Genomic DNA, 20,760 nt, shown 5'->3' on the forward strand with positions numbered 1-20,760 from the left:
AAGGCAGCAGCCTGTGCCTGTGATGTCAGCCCTTTCCTGCAGAGATGCTGACCCACACTTGCACAGCGAGTTGCAGCCTTGCAGTCTTCACTTCCGAACGCAGTCATTGGTCCTCGCAAAACTCCAGTAAGAGAGACGACTTAAGGGGTTCCGAGAGGGTACGTGCCTTTCCTGGGTTCACACAGCTAGTCATGCCAGCTTAGGTCTGTCCGGCTCTGAGCCTTTCCTCTTCCTATTTCACGCAGCCTGTGGAAGCCAGCCTTAGCGGGATATCCTGCATAGAGTTTCTAGAATGTGTTTATTTTTCTGGCTAATTTTCCTTCCAGCACGTTGCTGACCCCAGTCCTGGTCCCCTGATGCAATCTCCCCTCGGTTCTGCCCAGCTGCTCTCAGCATTCCAGGTCATCCAGTGGAACCAGCCTATCTTTTAAGTTGCTGTACATGGTGGTGAGCTTGTTCAGGCCTCCAGCTTATCCTTTCCTTTCTTTGCTCACGGAGGAAGAAAAAATGCCTCTCCTGCCTTGATCTGCCTGATTCAGCGAGGGAAATAGTCACTGAAGAGCAGATACCACGTGTTAGGGGCTGTCACCTGCTTTCCTTCTCTTCCTCTTCGTTATCTCCTGCCTCATTCATCTCAGGCAGATCAAAGACAGTGCGGCCACGCCAGGGAGAGTGCTGCACTCATGCTTGCTGCAGAAGTGGCTCTGCACCTGAGCACGGCTCGAGATTGGCCCACTCCTCATGTCCCTTTCTAGTCCCGGCTGGACAGGGTGGCTCTAATGTAGGCGGAGCCTTTGAGTGGCCTCTTCCCCAGATCTGGCTTCTAGAAGTAAGCCCCTCTCTCCTGACTGAGAGTGGCTGCCTGCTGCTCTCTTTCTCCTCCTCTGTAAGTCTCAAGAGAACCTCAGCAGGCCTAGAAGCCCCACTTTCCGGGGAAGTTCTCCTGAATCTGTTTCTCAAGGTGGCACCCTTCAGCATCTTTAAGAGACTCGGTGTGATAAGCCACAGGATGGAATCACCGTGAGATTCATAAAACCCCATTTTTCTGCAGACAAGAGGTCACCAAGCACCTCTGGCTGCCACCTTTATCAGAAGCTTATTTGCGTCTTCAAAGAGCAACTCATAGTTGTGTAAACAAACCCCCTTCCTTTTGATGCAGCGAATAGGAATGGCTTCTGGGCACCTGTGGCTGTGCCCAGACTTCAGGGTGCCCCCAACCCCACCTGGGCCCCAAGCGTGGGGCTTCTGCCGGAGAGCTCAAGGCACACACCCATCCACAGGCTGAAACAGAGTTGTTACCCAGTGGGAGGAAAGTAACTGGGTGGTGGTGGGACCCCCTCCTGCCTGCCTGAGCCCAGCTTGACTTAACTACTTGCCAGCAACCTTCATATTTTTAATTATTTCAATTCCCAATGGTAGAGAGGTCACAGAAAACTAATTGCTTTTCTTCTAATTGCTTCTACTTCTTTTTATCTGCTTGGAATCAAATACGGAGCCTGGGGTGTACACCTTCCCCACCCCAGTGATTTTCCCTGGGTGTCAGAAGTGATGCCCTTAGGGAAGGGTATCTGCGACACAGGCCTGATCTCTGTACCAGTGGAGGAGGAAAACACTGGGGCTCCTGAGCTCTGCTCCAGAGATACCTGGCAGCACCTTGACTAAACTGGGAGCGAACTCGGACCTTCTAACTCCAGCCTCTACGTCTTTGGCTTGTTAGTTGTAGCCCGAGAATAGGCTGGGTTATAAGAAGGCTGAAACTTTGGGAAAAGATGGTTTCCATCTGAAGGCCAGAAGGTGAGAATTTAGTGAGCTTGGTGTGTCACTCTGCTTACCCACAGGGGCCGTCCATCAGGTCACTTCCCGGCTCTTTGGCCGCTGTGTTGATGGGTTTAGGGACTGTGTTTGGTCTCAGAGAGGCTTCCGGTTTTAGCTGGGGCAGTTGGGGAGAACACATTTCATTCACGGACATTTCAGTGCGCCGTGCTTTTCACTTGTCCGGGATCTTAACTACTTTTAAGCGTGATCGTCTGTTTCCTTCATTCACGCTGAATCTGGATTGGTTTCAAGCCCTGCGTTGGGGGTGAAGCCACCTGCCCTCTCTTCTGTACCTACTTCGTGCTGCTTGACGCGGGCACCCTTCTCCGCTGAAGAGTTGAGGGTGGGGGCAAAGCGGAGAGGTAACCTGCAGGCATCATTTGAGGTTCACTGGGCTCTGAAAGTCTGCAGAGCTGACGAGGTAACTCTCCCAGGAACTTCAAACGAGGGCTTAAGATGAAACACTCAGAGTGTGCCACTGTTCCTATACCCTTCTATCGGGGTGCTTTGCAGGCTTGGAAATGAGCAGTGTGCCCCCAGAGGAGTCAGGGGAACTGGGACCTGCCAGGGGGCTAGGGCACTAGAGGGTGAGGCCCACCTGGCTGTAAGGCCTCACGGCTCCGAAGGCTAGATCGATGGCAAGGGGAAGAACAATGGGCCTGGTGTCTCAAGTCCTGCTCCAGGTAGACACGGCCTTGATCTCAGCCTAATCCAGTCAGAGCAGAGATATGCCAAGCAGGAGGAGCAGGGTGGAGGTGATGAGTCAGGAGGCTGGAGAACTGGGAGTGGCGGCCTTCCCAGGATTTTTCTGTTTATCCAGCTCCATAAGCGATTTCCCAGCAGCCCTGCAAGAGGGGCTGGGTCGTACTTTATGAAGGATCTGAATCGGTTTCAGTAACAGTAATTATAGAAAGCACTTGTTTTATGCAAAAAAAACCCAAGTGTGTGTTCCTCGACTGAAGAATACACAGTGATGCCTGTGAACAGGGGGCTAGGATTACCAGCCTGCATTCTCTCTGTCTCTCTCAACTTGGTACTAAATGGAGAAGCTTTTTTATTTAGGACTCCCTTGGTCTGCATTCATTGACTCCAACATTTGCAGTCCCAAGACCAGAGCATCCATTCATTACCTTGAGACGTAAGACATAAGACGGGCCCACGAGCGCTCACCTGACTGAGGCTAGGCTACAAGCCAAGCGTGCTGAATGGCACATTCGGGGAGAGCCCAGGATCTCTCCATGGTCTCATGGGCTTCTAAATCCTCCTTTCCCTGGCTGCCAGCTATGCCGAAAGGGTTAACCTGTTTTTGTGTGTGTGTTTTTTAAGGGTGGGGGGTGGAAATCATTTAAAATGGGGAAAATTTCCACTTTAAACCAGCCCAATGTCAAAGAAAACAGTGGGGTGTGGTTTTGTTGGTAGATTAATTTAGCCAACTGGCTTGGGAAGTTCTTAAACCGTCCCTTTGGGCTGTAGAATAGTTAATGAATCCATCCCATCATTAGTCACACCCAGGAGGACTCAGCCTACTGTAATGAGGGAAGGATAAACATTTTAAGCATAAGGACCTCTGCTGGATTTGTCCACCCAGAGCTCTGTACAGATGCACTTTTAAACACTTAAAAGATAGGACTTAATATTGATGGCCTAGGGTTTACATTAGAAACAGGTTGTCTTTTGCTGGCTCTGCAAAATAATGAACTTGGTCTCCAGTGACTTGATTATTTTACCATCAATGAACTTCTTTTCATGGCTCGGTGCCCAAGTCTGGCCGAGGCCGGGAAGGAAGAGTGAGGTTGCTATGGCAGTGATGAAGTTTCTCTTAGGGATTTTTCAGTGGGGGGGGGCTTCTCCTGGCTTGTAGTGGTCAGGGAAGACTATATGATGAGAGAAGCAATGTTATTACACAGCGCTACAGTCTGATTGTTTCAGGATTCATCTGACATTATATTAGAATGGACCAGACAGAAGGGACACTGAAACCTGTGAGGTGAGGTTTGGTTCAGCATACACAGATGGGGTGGGCACAGCCTTCAGCCTTCACAGAGGTTTTGCTTGGGCTGGAATCCCCCTGCTCGTCTGTGGTCAGACCAGCTTGTCTCATCTTCAGGTTCAAGACTCCCTTCAACCCTCAACACTGACTGACACCCCCGCAACCCTCCCCGACCGTTCCTGCGTGCCTGTTTCCATGTGACTCCCTCCTGCGTCCCTGGAACTGCTGACTTGGGTCTGCACCTGTCCCACTGTCTCTAGGTCGCTAGTGCCTTGTCCAGGGCCTGGGACCTTCCGGAAGGACGAGCAGATGGACAGATGGACAGGGACCAGAGCGCTTCCACATGTGGTTTTGTAGAGACCTACTGAAACAACTGATTTCTTGTGTTTCTGGGCCTTAAATTCATTACAATAAAATAATTACTGAAGTGTTTACATATCCCACAAATGTACCAAGGGTTTGTTTTTGTTAAGGCAAAATCCTGAAAAATTTCCTGTTAAAACACTGAGTAGTGCTTGGCGGGGAGTGAGGGGCACATGCTGATGCTGGCTCCTTCTTTGTTGAGGTAGTTTGGCATAAAATTCAGGAGGCTAAGAAGGAAAAAGCATTTCTCTTGAAAAATAAAGTAAAAGCGATAACCAAAGTGAAGAGATGTTTAAATCAGCAAACAGTTTTTAGTTTCCTGCTTTTCAGTACTATGATAATCTAAAGTTTATGACAGAACTCTGACATGCTATTATATATGTCTCTTTTTTAAGAATAGTTTTAACTGGAGGATAATTGCTTTACAATATTGTGTTAGTTTCTGCCGTACATCAGCGTGAATCAGATATATGTGTGTGTATATATACATACATATATATATATATATCTCCTAAATAACCCCAGGAAAGTTATTGTACCTACACTGTCGTTTTGTCTTGAGAGTATCATCATCTAGGGTTGGTGTGTATACTGTACCCCTCTGTAGACCAGACTCATTCTCTCGGCCTCCTACTTCCTTGGCCTGTCAGAGAAGAGTCTAGTAAACGTTCAAGATATGAGAGTTCATTATTGCTGGCGGTGTTTCATTTCACCAGTGTTCTTGTTTCTCTCTGGATAAAGATGGCTTCTGTGTGAAGTGGTGGCACTCCCACCACACACAGCAACACAGCCAGGGCACGGTCCTGGCCTGGTTCACGGCCTGTGTCTGGAGGCTAGAAGAATGGCAGATGCAGCCTTCCCACAGTGGCTTTCCTCCCAGCGCTGGTTCTTCCAGCGTCCCCCAGGGAACCTGGAACAAAGCCTGCCCCTCTGCTCTGTGCATTCGATAAGACTCAGCCCTTTCCTGTCGCCCTTCTGTGTAGTTCCGCCAGTGCTACCCCCGAATTTGAAGGTCGCGGAGGCGATGACCTTGGCACAGAGATTGCTAACACCCTGTACCGGATATTTAACAACAAGAGCAGCATCGACCTCAAGTCCCTGTGCATCAGCCCCCGGGAGCACTGCTGGGCTCTCTACGTGGACGTGCTGGTAGGTCTCACGTCACTGCAACAGCCACGCCCCACGTCTTGGGAGACCCGTGGGCCTGCTTTCTTCCCTGTGCTTTTTCCGTCTTCAGTTGGATACTTTTAGTTTCCAGGGTGAGACTACTTGGGGAAACACTGGTCTCCTGTAATGGTTTTTAACTTCTATACAACATACGTGCAGTAGGGCACAGATGATGCCACCTGACAGTAAATCTGCCAGCAGCTGTACCATGGTAGCACCCAAAATCATCCTCAGAGGTTGTCGGGGAAGAAGGAAGCAGGAGATGCTCTCTAGGTGGTGCCAGACAGAATTGATTGGCAGAGTTGCGACAAGGAAGAGACACATTCACCTGCGTCTTTGTGTAACCCTTACAGATGTTCTGCCAGCGGGCACTGGTCTTCCCCATTTATAAGTGAGGGCACTGAGACAAGTAACTCTGCCAGGAGATCTCAGCCTGTGAGCAGTGATCCTGGGCTCCAAAGCCAGGGCTGTTTAATGCCAGAGCCAACTCGTGCCTCACCTCATCCTCCCTTGAAAACACTCTGCAGCCCACCTGCTCTGACACCCTTGTTTTCCCGTGAGGACCCGAGGCCCTGCCTCCTTCCTTCTCCGGAGTCTGTGCTGCAGGAGTCTTTCTGGTCTAGCCCTCCATTTCCTTCCTGGTGCTTCCCTCCCAGTTACTTGTCTGCCTGGTTTTGGGCACATGGCAGTAATTTCTCTTGCAGCTATACTTTATTTTGCCAGTTTCTTGCTCACGTACAGGCTTTTATTAGGTCTCTTTCCCTTTAATCTTGTGAACCTTGAGATGAGTGACTACATCTTCCACTTCATATTGAGGGCAGAGGGCGAAGCCAGGGACCAAACAAGTCCTTTCATGAGTATGAAGATAAAGCTGATCTTGTGGACTGATAGTGAGCTTCATTACTGGGAACAGCCTGGCTGTCTAATTGTCGGCCCTGCATGAAACAGGGCAGGGCTTTCTTTAAACTTTTAAATTAGTTTTATCATAGATGGGGCAGAGCTAGCCAAAAGAGCAGTGCTTAACTGTCCAGCAGGTTTCGGTCTGTTCTGAATGCTGATGCTTTGGGGTAAAAATAATGAAATTATAAGTTCATTTGCTTTTTCTCATCTCCAATAACCAGGCTGAATTTGGAGTTTGATTCCTACTAAGCAGGTAGTTTTACAGGTGCTGGTTTTGAGGAGGGCGGGAACTGACAGCCTACAGTCACTGCCAAGAGGCAGGCTTCACAGCCCAGGGAGGTGCCACCCCACACACTTGTGGTTCGTTAGGAGGCTGGCCCAGCCAGGGGGCCTCTTGATTCAGGCAGGAAGCCTGTCCTCTCAGTGCAGCCTCCTGCAAAACTGGTGAACATCAAAGAGACACTGTCTGACCTTAGAACCAGCAGGCTTCTCCCATGAGCAGGGATACATGCTGGACAGGAGCAGCTCAGGGTGCTTTGTGTCCTGGTCACCCGCAGGCCTTTTGCATCGGAATTTCTTCTCCAAAGGGGTTGTCAACAATGAAGATGGAGAAGCTGTGGGCACACTGGACAGTCTGTGAGGAGGACAATGGGAAGATGAAAGAGCAAACTAGTATTTATTTCAAAACACTCAGCTGATGCCTCCTGTGTGCCAGACACACTTCGGAGGACTTTACAAAGACTCAGATGTTGAACACCTCTGGGAGACAGAGTGGCTTTCACCCTTCGTGAAGCCTGGGGAAGTGAGGTCCAGACTGGGGAAGTCAGCAGTCACCCAGCAAAGACAGGAATCGAAGCAGACTGTCCAGCACCAGCGTCTAGCCATGCAGCTGTCTGTACGTGAACCAGGGTGCAGGGGAGCTAGTCCGGCTGCTCGACAGACATGCTGCCATTATCAAGCCAGCTGGTAATACAGACTGGGAGATCATATTCTAATAAGCAGTAATTATACGAGGTGGTAGGAGAGATGCTTGGAGTCTACTGGAGGCTCACCCAGAAAGCTTAAAGGTGGGAATCAGAGTCTGTACTGGGCGTGGACGCAGTGCATGAGACATGCCAGGTGCGACTGTTGATTCTCAGAGTTTGGAAGGTCCGGGCTTTGAGCCTGCCTGTCTTCCATAAATAATCGCCAGGCTCCTTCCCGGCAGCCCTTCTGCTGGGCTCTGAAGAGAAAGGAATAAACAGAGTTGACAGGATCCAGCCTCAGGAGTCAGTAGTTCAGATGACGAGGAGACAGACTGTAACTAAACACACACGGAAATACATGGCTTTTCTTTCTCCACGTGACTTCCTCTCCTCTCTTCCCGTTGGCTTTATTCCATAACCTCAGGCCAAGGCTTCTTGAGGATAAGGGAGAAGGGTGTGTTGCCCTCCACTTAATAATGGGCTCCACCCCTGCCTGGACAGGAACACTCAAGTACAGGCAACACTTTTGCTCACGGGTGAAAACACGTGTGAAAGACCTTAGTTGTTGCTACGCTTAACAGAGACCATGGAGTGAGAGGTGTTTGAGCATCAGATTTACATCGGTCGTTCCATGCAGTAGTGACTGTGGTCGTCAGCGTGATCCTAGTGGCAGCATCAGTGGCCACCATTCTGTACTTGTCTGGAGGCTGGGTATATGGGAGCAGAGATGAGACGAATGCTTGCCGGGTGCTTCTGAGAGTTACCTGGGGCAAAACGCCAGTGAGCAGTTTTTCCTTCAGCCTACACCCGACTGCCTGAGGAGCTAGCTGCTCCACACAGCCTGGGGCCTCTGAGCGGTGGTGCCACAGCCAGGGCAGCAAGGCAGCACTTGCAGTTAGGATGAAGACCCTGTGCAGGGCAGTGAGCCCGCAGAGCAGCCCTGCTTTCTGGTCTGTATAAACACTTAGTCCATATTTTTTAGGAAGCAGCGTGCTTTCTTTGGGGTAATACTTAAGGTGAGAAATGATGCTCACTGCTTCTGCCCCCTCACTCCCTGTCTCCCTTAGCTGCTGGAATGTGGTGGGAATTTGTTCGATGCCATCTCCATAGCTGTGAAGGCTGCGCTCTTCAACACAAGGTAAGCCTTCCTGGAGACAGCGCCGTGGGCCTGTGGAGACCCTGAGGGGACATTTGTGGTGGGCCGCGGAGGGAATTACAACTGAAGCTTGTCGGAGAGGATGACAGGGGGTTTCCCCATCGACAATTCAGTTCAGTTCAGTTCAGTTCAGTCGCTCAGTCGTGTCCGACTCTCCGCGACCCCATGAATCACAGCACGCCAGGCCTCCCTGTCCATCACCAACTCCCGGAGTACACTCAAACTCATGTCCACAGAGTCGGTGATGCCATCCAGCCATCTCATTCTCCGTCGTCCCCTTCTCCTCCCGCCCCCAACCTTTCCCAGCATCAGAGTCTTTTCCAGTGAGTCAACTCGTCTCATGAGGTGGCCAAAGTATTGGAGTTTCAGCTTTAGCATCAGTCCCTCCAATGAACATCCAGGATTGATCTCCTTTAGAATGGACTGGTTGGATCTCCTTGCAGTATAAGGGACTCTCAAGAGTCTTCTCCAACACCACAGTTCAAAAGCATCGATTCTTCGGCGATCAGCTTTCTTCACAGTCCAACTCTCACATCCATACATGACCACGGGAAAAACCATTGCCTTGACTAGACGGACCTTGGTCGGCAAAGTAATGTCTCTGCTTTTTAATATACTATCAAGGTTGGTCATAACTTTCCTTCCAAGGAGCAAGCGTCTTTTAATTTCATGGCTGCAATCAGCATCTGCAGTGATTTTGGAGCCCAAAAAAACAAAGTCTGACACTGTTTCCACTGTTTTTCCATCTATTTCCCATGAAGTGATGGGACCAGATGCCATGATCTTTGTTTTCTGAATGTTGAGCTTCAAGCCAACCTTTTCACTCTCCTCTTTCACTTTCATCAAGAGGCTTTTGAGTTCCTCTTCACTTTCTGCCATAAGGGTAGTGTCATCTGCATATCTGAGGTTATTGATATTTCTCCCAGCAATCTTGATTCCAGCTTGTGCCTCTTCCAGCCCAGCGTTCCTCATGATGTACTCTGCATATAAGTTAAATAAGCAAGGTGACAATATACAACCTTGACGCACTCCTTTTCCTATTTGGAACCAGTCTGTTGTTCCATGACCGGTTCTAACTGTTGCTTCCTGACCTGCATACAGGTTTCTCAAGAGGCAGGTCAGGTGGTCTGGGATTCCCATCTCTTTCAGAATGTTCCACAGTTTATTGTGATCCACACAGTCAAAGGCTTTGGCATAGTCAATGAAGCAGAAATAGATGTTTTTCTGAAACTCTCTTGCTTTCTCCATGATCCAGCGGATGTTGGCAATTTGATCTCTGGTGCCTCTGCCTTTTCTAAAACCTGCTTGAACATCTGGGAGTTCACGGTTTACATACTGCTGAAGCCTGGCTTGGAGAATTTTGAGCATGACTTTACTAGCGTGTGAGATGAGTGCAATTGTGCGGTAGTTTGAGCATTCTTTGGCATTGCCTTTCTTTGGGATTGGAATGAAGACTGACCTCTTCCAGTCCTGTGGCCACTGCTGAGTTTTCCAAATCTGCTGGCATATTGAGTGCAGCACTTTCACAGCATCATCTTTCAAGACTTGAAATAGCTCAACTGGAATTCCATCACCACCACTAGCTTTGTTCGTAGTGATGCTTTCTAAGGCCCACTTGACTTCACATTCCAAGATGTCTGGCTCTAGGTCAGTGATCACATTATCGTGACTATCTTGGTCGTGAAGATCTTTTTTGTACAGTTCTTCTGTGTATTCCTGCCACCTCTTCTTAATATCTTCTGCTTCTGTTAGGTCCATACCATTTCTGTCCTTTATCGAGCCCATCTTTGCATGAAAAGTTCCCTTGGAATCTCTAATTTTCTTGAAGAGGTCTCTTAATACTAGATATATTTCTGTATTTATTTTTTGGATTATTATTTTTCATAAGTAAACATGTACCATGTAGAAAAATGTTCGAAAACCACAGAACAGCAGAATGAGTCGAAACCAGTGACCCAGCCAACTGTCCAAATACTGATACTAGATAAAGCCCCACAGGGGCCAGGGTTTTGCCTCCTTTGTACTCTGCTCTCTGGGCTTCCCTGGCGGCTCAGTGGTAAAGAACCCGCCCACCAACTTGGGGGACATGGGTTCGATCCCTGGGTTGGGAAGATCTCCTGGAGCAGGAAATGGCAACGCGCTCCAGTATTCTTGCCTGAGAAATCCCATGGATAGAGGAGCCTGGTGGGCTACAGTCCCCAGGGTCCCAAAGAGTCAGACACGACTTAGCAACTGGACAACAACAACGACAAACATAAATATCCCCAAATGGACATTATGATCCTTTTCAAGTGCTCACATTAAGGATGATTAAAAAGTTAATCTGTATTTTAGAGTTTTCCGGTGGTGAAATTTAGACCACTTGCACAATTTAAAATACAACAAACAAAAACAAAGTTGAATAAACGTAGGTCAGACATTGCAGGATGGAAGCTCCATTGGGAACGAAAGCTGTTGAGTCCCCTTCCCCTTGCTGGGCCATTAGACTCCTGGCTAACACTAGCTGAGGGCAGGTCTGGCTCTTGTGGCCACTGTGAGGGCTCACGTCCCAGATACTATCCACAGCAGCCTGGCCTTGGGCTTTGTTGGAGAAGAAGTTTCCATCTGTTGTACCTCAAGCCTCAGAAATCACTCCCCGTCTTGCCAGCTGATTGCCATGGGCACCAAGGCAGAAAGGGAGAGGAGAACAAGATGAGGCTGTTGGCTGTAGGGGAAGTGTTGGGCAAACGGTACATCAGAATGGTAAGCCCAGCTGCTCAGGTTGGGGAGGACACCTGTCATGGGCATAGCTGTCAAGTCCCATTCCCAGAGCACAGCAGCCATGCAGGCAGCAAGGGGTGGGGACTCTGCAAGGCACTCGGTCCGCCTGGTGTGTGGAGAGGACTTTGTATAGTCAGGACCTTCTAGAAGGGTGGCAGCCATTCTCTCGAGAGCATCCTCTAGCCCTTCTGGTGAACCACGTTATGGCGAGAGGACTGGGAAGGGGGGGGTGTGTGTGTGAGAGTGATGGGAAGGAGGATTGTGAAGGTGTGTGTATGTGTGTGTGTGATGGGAAGGAGTATGTGTGAGTGTGTATGTGTGTTAGTGTGTGTGTGTGTGTGTGTGTGTGTGTGAGTGATGGGAAGGAGGATTGGGAAGGTGTGTGTATATGTGTGTGTGATGGGAAGGAGTATGTGTGACTGTGTATGCATGTTAGTGTGTGTGTGATGGGAAGGGGTGTGTGTGTGTGTGAGTGATGGGAAGGAGGATTGTGAAAGTGTGTGTGTGTGATGGGAAGGAGTATGTGTGTGTGTGATGGGAAGGGGTGTGTGTGTGTGTGTGAGTGATGGGAAGGAGGATTGTGAAGGTGTGTGTATGTGTGTGTGTGATGGGAAGGAGTATGTGTGAGTGTGTATGCGTGTTAGTGTGTGTGATGGGAAGGGGCGTGTGTGTGTGATGGGAAGGGGTGTGTGTGTGTGTATGCGTGCTTATTTTTTACCATATCAGAATTCAAACTGTTCACCTGATATTGCTTAGTACTTCCGCCCTGGGGGCCCCTGACATGGAGACTTCATACAGGGCAGTCCATAGCAGGACTCCTTGGTGCAGGACCCTAGCGGGACGTTCCCTGGCTGAAACTCCTCTGCTCTGGACGTTGGCGTGTGTAAGGACAGGCAGCAGGACTGAATCAGAGGGGGCTTTTGTCGGAGGCACAGGGAAAAGCACCGACTCTGCCTCCATAACAGTAGCTGGATGGACCACCTCTTCCTTCCTGGCTCCACCCCACACTGGAATGAACCGGCTTGATGGTGTCACTGTATTTCTAGCACTCAGCTCAAGAAACAAGAACAGCGCCCGCTCCCCGGAAGCTCTCCCACCCTGTAACCCCACGCAGTCACTACGCCTCCCCCCCCCCGCCGAGGATAACCAGCCCTAAAACAATTGGTTGGTTTGTGCTTGGTACACATGGAATCCCGCGGTGTGTTCCCTCTGCTGTTTGTCTTGTTCGCCGAGCTGTATGTTTTGAGACACCTGTATTGCGGCTTGTGGTCTAGTCTGCTGGTCTGCTTTTTGCTGTATGGTGTTCCACTGCCAGTGAATATGCCACACTTGATGTATCCATTCTTCTGCTGACGAGCATCTGAGTAGTTGCCAGTTTTGAGCTCCTGCAAATAGTGTTAGCAGGTACTGTGAAACGGTTTTCCCAATTGCTTTTACCAAATGATACTCCTAGCTTTGTATAGAGTCTGAGCTGCTCTCCGTCTTTTTTTGTGTGTGTCTTTTAATATTAGCCAGTCTGGTAGGTGTGTTTTGGTATCACATTGTAGTTTTATTTTGCACTTTCCTGATGAATATTTTAAGTTGAGCACCTTTCTCTGTGTCTGTTGGCTATGTGAATAGCCTCTTTTGAGGTTCCTGTTGAAGTCTTTTGCCCATTTCTCTGTTGGGTCGTCTGTCTTTTCTGTTCGGTAGGAATTCTTTATGTAATGTGTCAGTTTATACACACACACTCACACGGAGAAATAATTTGTTTTCTCCATTCTGGATTATCTTTTCGTTTCCAAATAATGCCTTTTGACAAACAGAAGCTCATCATCTTAATCTGTATTATATCATACCCACGCACAGAGGCACGCCTTGTCTCACCGCGCACAGCTTCATTGTGCTTGGCAGATACGGCGTTTTCTGCAAAGTGAAGGTCTGTGACAGCGCTGCCGTGAGCAGGTCTGTCAGCGCCACTTTCCCAGCGGCATTTTCTCACTTCATGTCTCTCGCAATATTCAGACTTTTTCCTTATTTATATATTTGTCACAGTGACCTGTGGTCAGTAATTTTTGATGTTACTGTTGCAAGAAGGTTCACATGATGTTTAGCATTTTTTAATAATAGTGTGTTTCACAGCGAGCTCAAATCCAGTGCTCTGGGACAACCGAGGCGGGTGGGATGGGGTGGGAGGTGAAGGGAGGTTCAAGAGGGAGGGGACATACGCATACCTATGGTTGATTCATGTTGATACATGGCAGAAACCAACACAATATTGTAAAGCAGTTATCCTCCAATTGAAAATAAGTAAGTTTTTTTTTAAAAGAGTCTTTTAAAATTAAGGTATGTGCACTTTTTTTTTCTTCATTTTCTTGGTATAATGCTTATACCCAGCTTATAGACTACACTACAGTATACACATGACTGTATACGCACTGGGAAGTGGCCAGATTCACTATAGTATACACGTGACTGTATATGCACTGGGAAATGGACAGATTCGTGTGACTTGCTTTATTGCAATGTCTGAAACCAGACCTGCAGTATCTCCAAGATATGTGTGTGTGTATTCGGTTATAATTGAATCTGTTATTTTTTTTTTCCTTCGCAGTGAGTCCTCTGGGTCCTATTTAATAATCTTTGTCTACTCTAAGGTGGAAAAGACTGTGATGCTAGGAAAGGTTGGGGGTGGGAGGAGAAGGGGACGACAGAGAATGAGATGGCTGGATGGCATCACCAACTCTGTGGACATGAGTTTAAGTGAACTCCGGGAGTTGGTGATGGACAGGGAGGCCTGGCGTGGTGTGATTCATGGGGTCGCGGAGAGTCGGACATGACTGAGCGACTGAACTGAACTGAACTCTAAGGTGGTGAAGATGTTCTTAGTTAAAAGCTTTACTGTTTCACCTTTTGCCTTTACATCTGTGGTCCATTTAGTATGGATTTTGTGTTTGGTGAGAAGGTAGGGATCAGGGCTCATTTTTGGATATCTGGTTGACCAAGTATTGTTTTACATTTCATTTTTAAATTTGTTGTTGCTGAGGTATAATTCATGTGTACTGTTATTTGTTTCAGGTGTGCAGTATAGTGATTCAGCATTTTTATATATTGTACTCCATTTATAGTTACTGTATTGACTGTATTCTCTGTGCTGTACAGTGTATCTGTGTAGCTTATTTATTTCATTCATAGTATTTAGTTTGTGCCTCTCTAGCCCCTCTCCACTTGCCTCTGCCCAGCATCCCTTTTTAAAAGACCTCCTTTCCTCCCTGCATCCATGTCACCTGTACCCTTTTGGCAGGGCTGAGGGGAAACTCGGGCACAGCATGACTTCATTTCTGAGGCACAGGGATTCCAACTCAAGAAAAAGCAGTCACATGCTTCCTTTCAGTAAGTGGGGATTTTAATTCTGCTTCTAGGATACCAAGAGTTCGTGTTCTGGAAGACGAAGAAGGGTCGAAGGACATTGAACTGTCCGACGACCCCTATGACTGTATCCAGCTAAGCGTGGAGAATGTCCCCTGCATCGTCACCCTGTGCAAAGTATGAGCTTATATCTCATGGTTTTTTCTTCCCTGTCAATCTCCTCCAACCCTGGCCCATTAAGGTTACCTAGTAGGTTGAGAAGTTATGGTTTACAACCCATACAGAAGTGCCTTTAACCTAAATCCACTAATTTTGTTGTATTAGAGACTACTACCATAAACAGCTTTTTCTTTTTAACTGGAAGATATGGCTCTGGTCTCAGGAGCACATGAGCAGGTTCATAATAACAGTACCCAGAGTTTGCAGAGCTCCTTCTGTCTACCAGGCATTTCACCAAAAAACCTTGAATGCATATTTCCTTTAATTCTTTCAACTCTGGTGTCTGGGCTGCTTGAATAGTAAAAAGGTGGTTGAAAGGCGGACACTGTCCCCTCTGTGGGCCCTAATGAGCACATCTCTGAAATGAGGACTGGAGCAGGGCCTGGGTGTCTAATACATCAAGCGCGGAACGCCAAGGCCTGTGGAGCGCAGCAGCTGGCTGATGCTCATGCGTGACTGGCACCGCCCAGGACTGTGCAGAGAGGCCTGTTCTGACCGAGACTGCCATGATTCCGCTCGGGATTCGCTGGATACGGATGAGACTGACAGGCCAGGTGTAATTCCACCAGGGTCGCTGCATGAGCCTGGGCTGTGGTGGAGCGTTGGTACGACCAGAGCCACCTGCCCTTGACTAATTCCTGAGCACGTCCATCAGCATGGGCCCTCTGCATTCATCTCTGTCATCAGTGAAACATCCAGGGGACCTCTGCTGGAGACCCCTGGACAGCCCCTGACTTGGAAGGTCTCTGGATTTAATTGTGACCATCTTTCCTTCCACCCTGTATCTCCATGTCATGCTTCTGTTACACTGTTTACACAGCCTTCCAACAGCCGAGCAAACAGCACTTCAAATATTTTTCTTATGAACAGAATGTAACATGAGACCTGAATGGGTGGAATAGGTATTCCCTCTGCGAGGCCCTCGGAAGTGGGGGTCCGGGGCGTGCGCCGCCCACGCGTGTGCACTGCTGCCCTCATCCTACAGATTGGCTATCGGCATGTGGTGGACGCTACCCTTCAGGAGGAGGCCTGCTCCTTGGCCAGTTTGCTGGTGTCCGTGACCAGCAAGGGAGTCGTGACGTGCGTGAGGAAGGTGGGAAAGGGCAGCCTGGACCCAGAGAGCATCTTCGAGATGCTGGAGGTGAGTTTGGTCCTGAGGTGGGCTCTGGAACCTGGCTGGGAGTGCTTGTTGCCTCCTCCCCCCTTGTCACACTGGAAATTCTACCCCTTTCCCCTCTTCACCCCAGTTTTGGGGTTTGGAGAGCAGCTGGTATAAGGCAGATGTCGCTGAGCTAGCTGAGATGGTGGTGGGTGGGGGCTTGGGACCAGGAGGTAGCGACCTGCCCAAAAGAGTTCCTTATCCTCTCCTCCTCTGACCCAAGTGCCACGTTTCTGAATAAGAATGTTGGACTGATAATGTTTAGAGTCACTTGTAACTCCCAAATCCCAGGCGTCGGTGATTGGATGAGGGAACTGAAATCCTGGCTGACTGCTTCCTGTCTGTTGAGGAGAGTGGGCAGAGGTGGAGCTGGGGGTACCGGATGGTGGTCTCCCCATTCGCAAGGCCTGGAAGCGTGTAAATGGAGATGAAGAGGGATGGTGGGAAAGCCCCCCCCACGGCCTCTGGGCGGGCTCCCCTCAGGAGCCCTGCAGGCCTGGCAGCACCACTCGGGCGCTTCCCAGCTGCTCCTTAACTGACTGGTTGACACTTCCGTCCCCTTCACTCCTTCTGCTCTTGATAAAGCTTAGACACTCAGGTGGTTATGTGTCTGCCACCCCCAGCCGCTGTAACCTCTTTCCTACAAGTCCAGGTCCAGATCTCTCAAGACCTGGGGTCCTGTTTGTCTCATTTCCTATTCTCTCCCTGCCTTCATTCATATGAATAATCAGTTTCCCTAGTCAGTGTCCCCTACTTGGACATTTTTTCCTTTAATATTGCGATAAAAATCTTTCCAAAGTTACTTTGGACCTTAATCCTGACTTTGCATTTCATAGAATCGATCCCTTCCCAGTCTTTAAACAAAGCTCTTCTCTTCATATGAGTTTTCGTTTAACACTTGGGGTCTCATCCCTTGTTACAGTCAGGGGTCAGCGGAAAAGGCACACAGCCTTGGGGAGAATCCACTGATGACTAGGCGGACTGGGGTGGGGTCAGGGCCTGGGTGTCCTTCTCCCTGACATTGTCGGGAATGGAACCAGTAGCACAAGTGAACTAAAGCTGGTATGAGAACGTGGAAGGCTTGAAGAGGAAACTTGTAGTTGGTTCATAATATTCTTGAAATGATTCATGTGACCCAAAAACAGTTGCATAAAGAAAGATTTTTGTTATATAGTTGGGATTTTTTTGTCAAGGCCCCCTTCTGTCCGCTGTGTAGGGGGCTAATTAGGAAATCTGTGGGGTTGTCTGACCTCTTGACATGTCTTGATTCCAGCAATTTATGCTTTTAACATCTCTGCATGGCAGTAACATCAAAGACTCTATTCAGATATTGACTTTGGTCCTATCTGAGCAGGTCTCCTTTAGTGGCAGGCAAATTAGACACTGCTTGTTAAAAAGGGTTCCCAGCACCATCTGTTCCTTCATCAGACAGATTCTGGATTCCCCGGGGTCTCCCCATGCCTTCTCTCTGCAACGCAGTGGCTGTAACCAAGTTCTGACTGGGTTGATTATTCTGCTGCTTCTAGTGGCAGCAGCTAAGGACCAAGGCAGCTTTTGTTCTTTCTGCTTGCTGCTTGGAGGTTGCCTTCTCCTTTCCTTTTTTCCCTTTCCCAGAATGTTAACTACTGTGGTGTGGGGGTTTGGAGGGTTGGTTTTTGATTTGTTTTTGGCAGCACGTGGTCTTAGTTGCAGCATGCTGGATCTTTAGTGGTGGCAGGATCTTTAGTGGTGGCAGGATCTTTAGTGGTGGCATGTGGGATCTATAGTTCCCTGTCCAGGGATCGAACTTGAGTCCCCCGTGTTGGGAGTGCAGAGTCTCAGCCCCTGGACCATCAGGGAACTCCCTGGGGTTTTTATAATAAATGAAAGTCCTGTAAGGCCGATGGAATGTGTGCAGCTTTGGAATGGCTGGTTGGCAGGGACGCTTCTCTTGGTCAGGTATGTGTGCCTCACAGGTGGACGTGTGCCCTCTTCTGTCTGCCCTTCTCCATCCTGCAGACTGGCAAGCGCGTGGGCAAGGTGCTGCACACCTCTCTGCAGAGTATTCTACACAAGGAGGAGAGCCTGGGGCCCAAGAGACAGAAAGTCGGATTCCTGGGCTGATGTGCACATCAGCCTCCAACTGCCGAACGTCTTTCTTCTCCTTTTCCCTGGAAGCTGAAGTTTGTATACATTGTTTTCTTAACTGCTATGAATTTAAGGCAACATTTGTACATGTAAAATTAAAGTCTATTTTCTGGTCTCGTGTGTGGTACGGCTTGACTTCTTCAGCTGTATGCCAGGATGCCATTTGTGGCTCCGCAGAGTGTCTGACCCTTATCTAGGGAATGACAACTAAGTCCAGAGACCTGCTCCAGTGGAGGACTCTGGTCCCAGGTCTCCCTAGGGAGACTTGTCTCCTGCTGCAGGACATCAGAACAACAAACACACACACACTAAAATAAGACCTATCAGAAAATAGTTCAAAGGAAATGCTTATGATATATATATATATAGTCAATTTTCTCCCCTTTAGAGCTTTCAAGATAAGACACACACAACAATATAAATGCAACTTGTGCATTTGGGGGCTTCCTGGTTGAGGAGGTGGAGAAGGCCTTTTGCCCTGGGTACTGACCCAGGGCTTCTGCCTGGCTGGTGAGCCTTCCCGAGTTTTGGGGAAGCCCAGTTCTTGCATCTTGCCCTCCAAGAGATCCCGGCCGAGCTCCCCTAGGGTCTGGTCCTTAGCCAGCCTTTCTTATCACTCTTGTTTGGAAATTGCTTCATGTTTTATAACCACTCCCTGGTGTTTTGTAAGATTTCCATGTTTTATCAGTATTAAGAAGGCTGCTTTAGAGATGGTGTCATTTGATTACTCAGCCTGCCTTCATACTCTGGGGACAGAAGGGGAGGCCATTCTCCGTGGCATCAGAATGTGCTTTCTATGAGCCTGTGTTTTACTCACAGGGCAGCGTGTTGGAATTAAGTCTGTTCTTGGGTTGAAGCAGTCTTGGTATTCCTTTTCCCGGGGAACTGAAACTCCCCAGTCGATCAAGAGAGCCCTGGGGAAGGAGCTGGTCCATGATGGAGAGTGTCTCAGCGTGGCATTTACTCTCTGCGTTTCATTAAACATTAGGTATTTTTATTGCCAGATGGAAAGAACATAATGTGAACTGAAGCCCTTGCAGACTGACTACAGAGGTCCTGGCATGGGCATCTCCTCCCAGCCTGGCCAGGTGTGCCCAGTGGAGAGAAGCGGCTGCCTAGACTTGGACTTAGAGCTGCTGCCCTGTGGAGAGAACAGCCGGGACTTTCTTTTTTTGCTTTTTTTCCAGTGAGAGTCCTCACGGGCGCCACGACAGCGCTGCCAGCGAGGCGGTGATCAGCCTGTTCCTCTTCCCCTGGCACTGGTTGACTGCCCGTGACGGAACATTAACAGTGGGGCTGCACAGCTGCAACCAGAACGTGAACACAGTTGAGAAGCCTTCCGTTTTGATGGTTAAAGACATCAGATAGTCTCGACAGACAGGTGAGGCTTTCCCAGTCCAGCTGTGCTACAGCTACCCGCCTGGGCCTGCTGGTGGAGCACTTCCAGTGCAGATGAAGGGGAGAAGCAGATGTCAGCATCTGTCTCTACCACCCCATCCATACCTTTCCTTGAGGGCCACCCTACCGGGAAGAAGCATCCATCACAAATGAAACAAAATACCAAGTGAGCAGGGTCTCTCCCAGAGAGGCTTTCCTGGAATTGTCTGATTACTGCAGCTCTCAGAATAAGGGAAGAGAACTGAAGGCAGAGACTGGCAAAGACTTGGGAAAATATTGTCCTAGAGAAATCCACTACTTCATCCAGCAGAACTGGAGCTGTCTTTAGTGGCCATTAAATCAATGTTGGGGAGAAGAACTAAAATCAGCCAGAAGGCAATCAGGAGTTTGCGGGCGGGGGGCTCAGTGAGGGTGGGCATGGAGTGTTACAGAATATTCTAATTGCTTTTATTGTTTCTCTGATTCCTTGGTCTCTCAAATCATGTAAATTCAAGCCTACAAAGCACATGAATTTCGAAAATTGACAGCAGTTTGCGTTTTGCTCAGTAAAGGCAGTGGTCTCCCATATAACTGCCAGCTGAGCGTAAATCTATGCTATTCAATATTTTTTTGAAGATAGTCTGGCAGTGTGTATTAAAAGTCTTAAAAATTTCATGGCTGTTGGCCTAATAATCGAGTTCTGGAAACGTCACCAAAGAGGAAAAACAGAAATTCATCCCAGTATCAGTGCTTGGGTGATAATGGCCGAGCGGCACAGGACACTAAAGGGATACCCTTGGCAGGGTCCTCTGCCAGACAGGGCTTTGGTCAGGAAAGAAAGGGAATCTGACCAGGGAGAAAGACAGCCTCCTGGTCCCTCATATTCCTCTGGATGCTGTGGGCAGGCAGAAGAAACTCCCACCCTTAGAGAAGCATTCCCCAGATAAACAGTATACCAGTTTCCACACAGGCATTCTCATGAGGCAGATTTCTCATAAAGTGATAACACCTTACCTCCTTGGCTCCAGGCCCATAACCAGGGACTGATGACAGCCCAGCCTGAGCGGGGAAACACAGGCCCTACCCTGGGAAGAAACGCATGACTCATCAAAATAGTCGCAAGACCTGGCCTGGCAGGTACCAAGGAAATAGAGGTGGGAGTGGCTCTGAGGGTGCTGGACCAGGGTCAGGGCTGGGCAGGGGGCCTAATGTCCTGGGAAGGAGATCGGAAGTTTTCCTAATTCACTGCTGGGATGGCCCCTGAAGTTGGGCCTCGCTGGCACCTGGAGTAAATGAGGAGGAAAAGCCAGAACTGAACAGGCTGAAGAGCAGCAGGGCTTCTCAGAGCTGGAAGAGAAGTGAGGACCCAAGGCAACCACTGCTCCCCAAACTGGGGAGGCCAGTAGGCAAATCC

General features: G+C 48.9%; 1 protein-coding gene across 5 annotated transcripts in view; it reads left to right on the forward strand.

The window, feature by feature from the left end:
* The window catches only part of EXOSC7 (exosome component 7), a 34,160-nt gene that overhangs the window by 11,471 nt on the left and 1,929 nt on the right, over positions 1-20,760 (forward strand). For 2 of the 5 annotated variants that reach the window (XM_055413607.2, XM_088831864.1), the window contains 5 exons: positions 5,152-5,317; positions 8,268-8,338; positions 14,518-14,641; positions 15,669-15,824; positions 17,841-18,083. In XM_055413607.2, the coding sequence (XP_055269582.1) occupies positions 5,152-5,317; positions 8,268-8,338; positions 14,518-14,641; positions 15,669-15,824; positions 17,841-17,945 (622 nt within the window). In that variant the 3' untranslated portion in view covers positions 17,946-18,083. Of the gene's footprint in view, positions 1-5,151; positions 5,318-8,267; positions 8,339-14,517; positions 14,642-15,668; positions 15,825-17,840; positions 18,084-19,156; positions 20,004-20,374; positions 20,484-20,760 lie in introns of those variants that run through there. The other 3 variants (XR_016036240.1, XM_088831865.1, XM_088831866.1) reach the window with 3 other exon arrangements.

The sequence above is a fragment of the Moschus berezovskii genome, chromosome 24 (genome assembly GCF_049115385.1).
Source record: "Moschus berezovskii isolate FMDL1 chromosome 24, NW_MosBer_1.0, whole genome shotgun sequence".
In the NCBI taxonomy this organism is placed as follows: Eukaryota; Metazoa; Chordata; class Mammalia; order Artiodactyla; family Moschidae; genus Moschus; species Moschus berezovskii.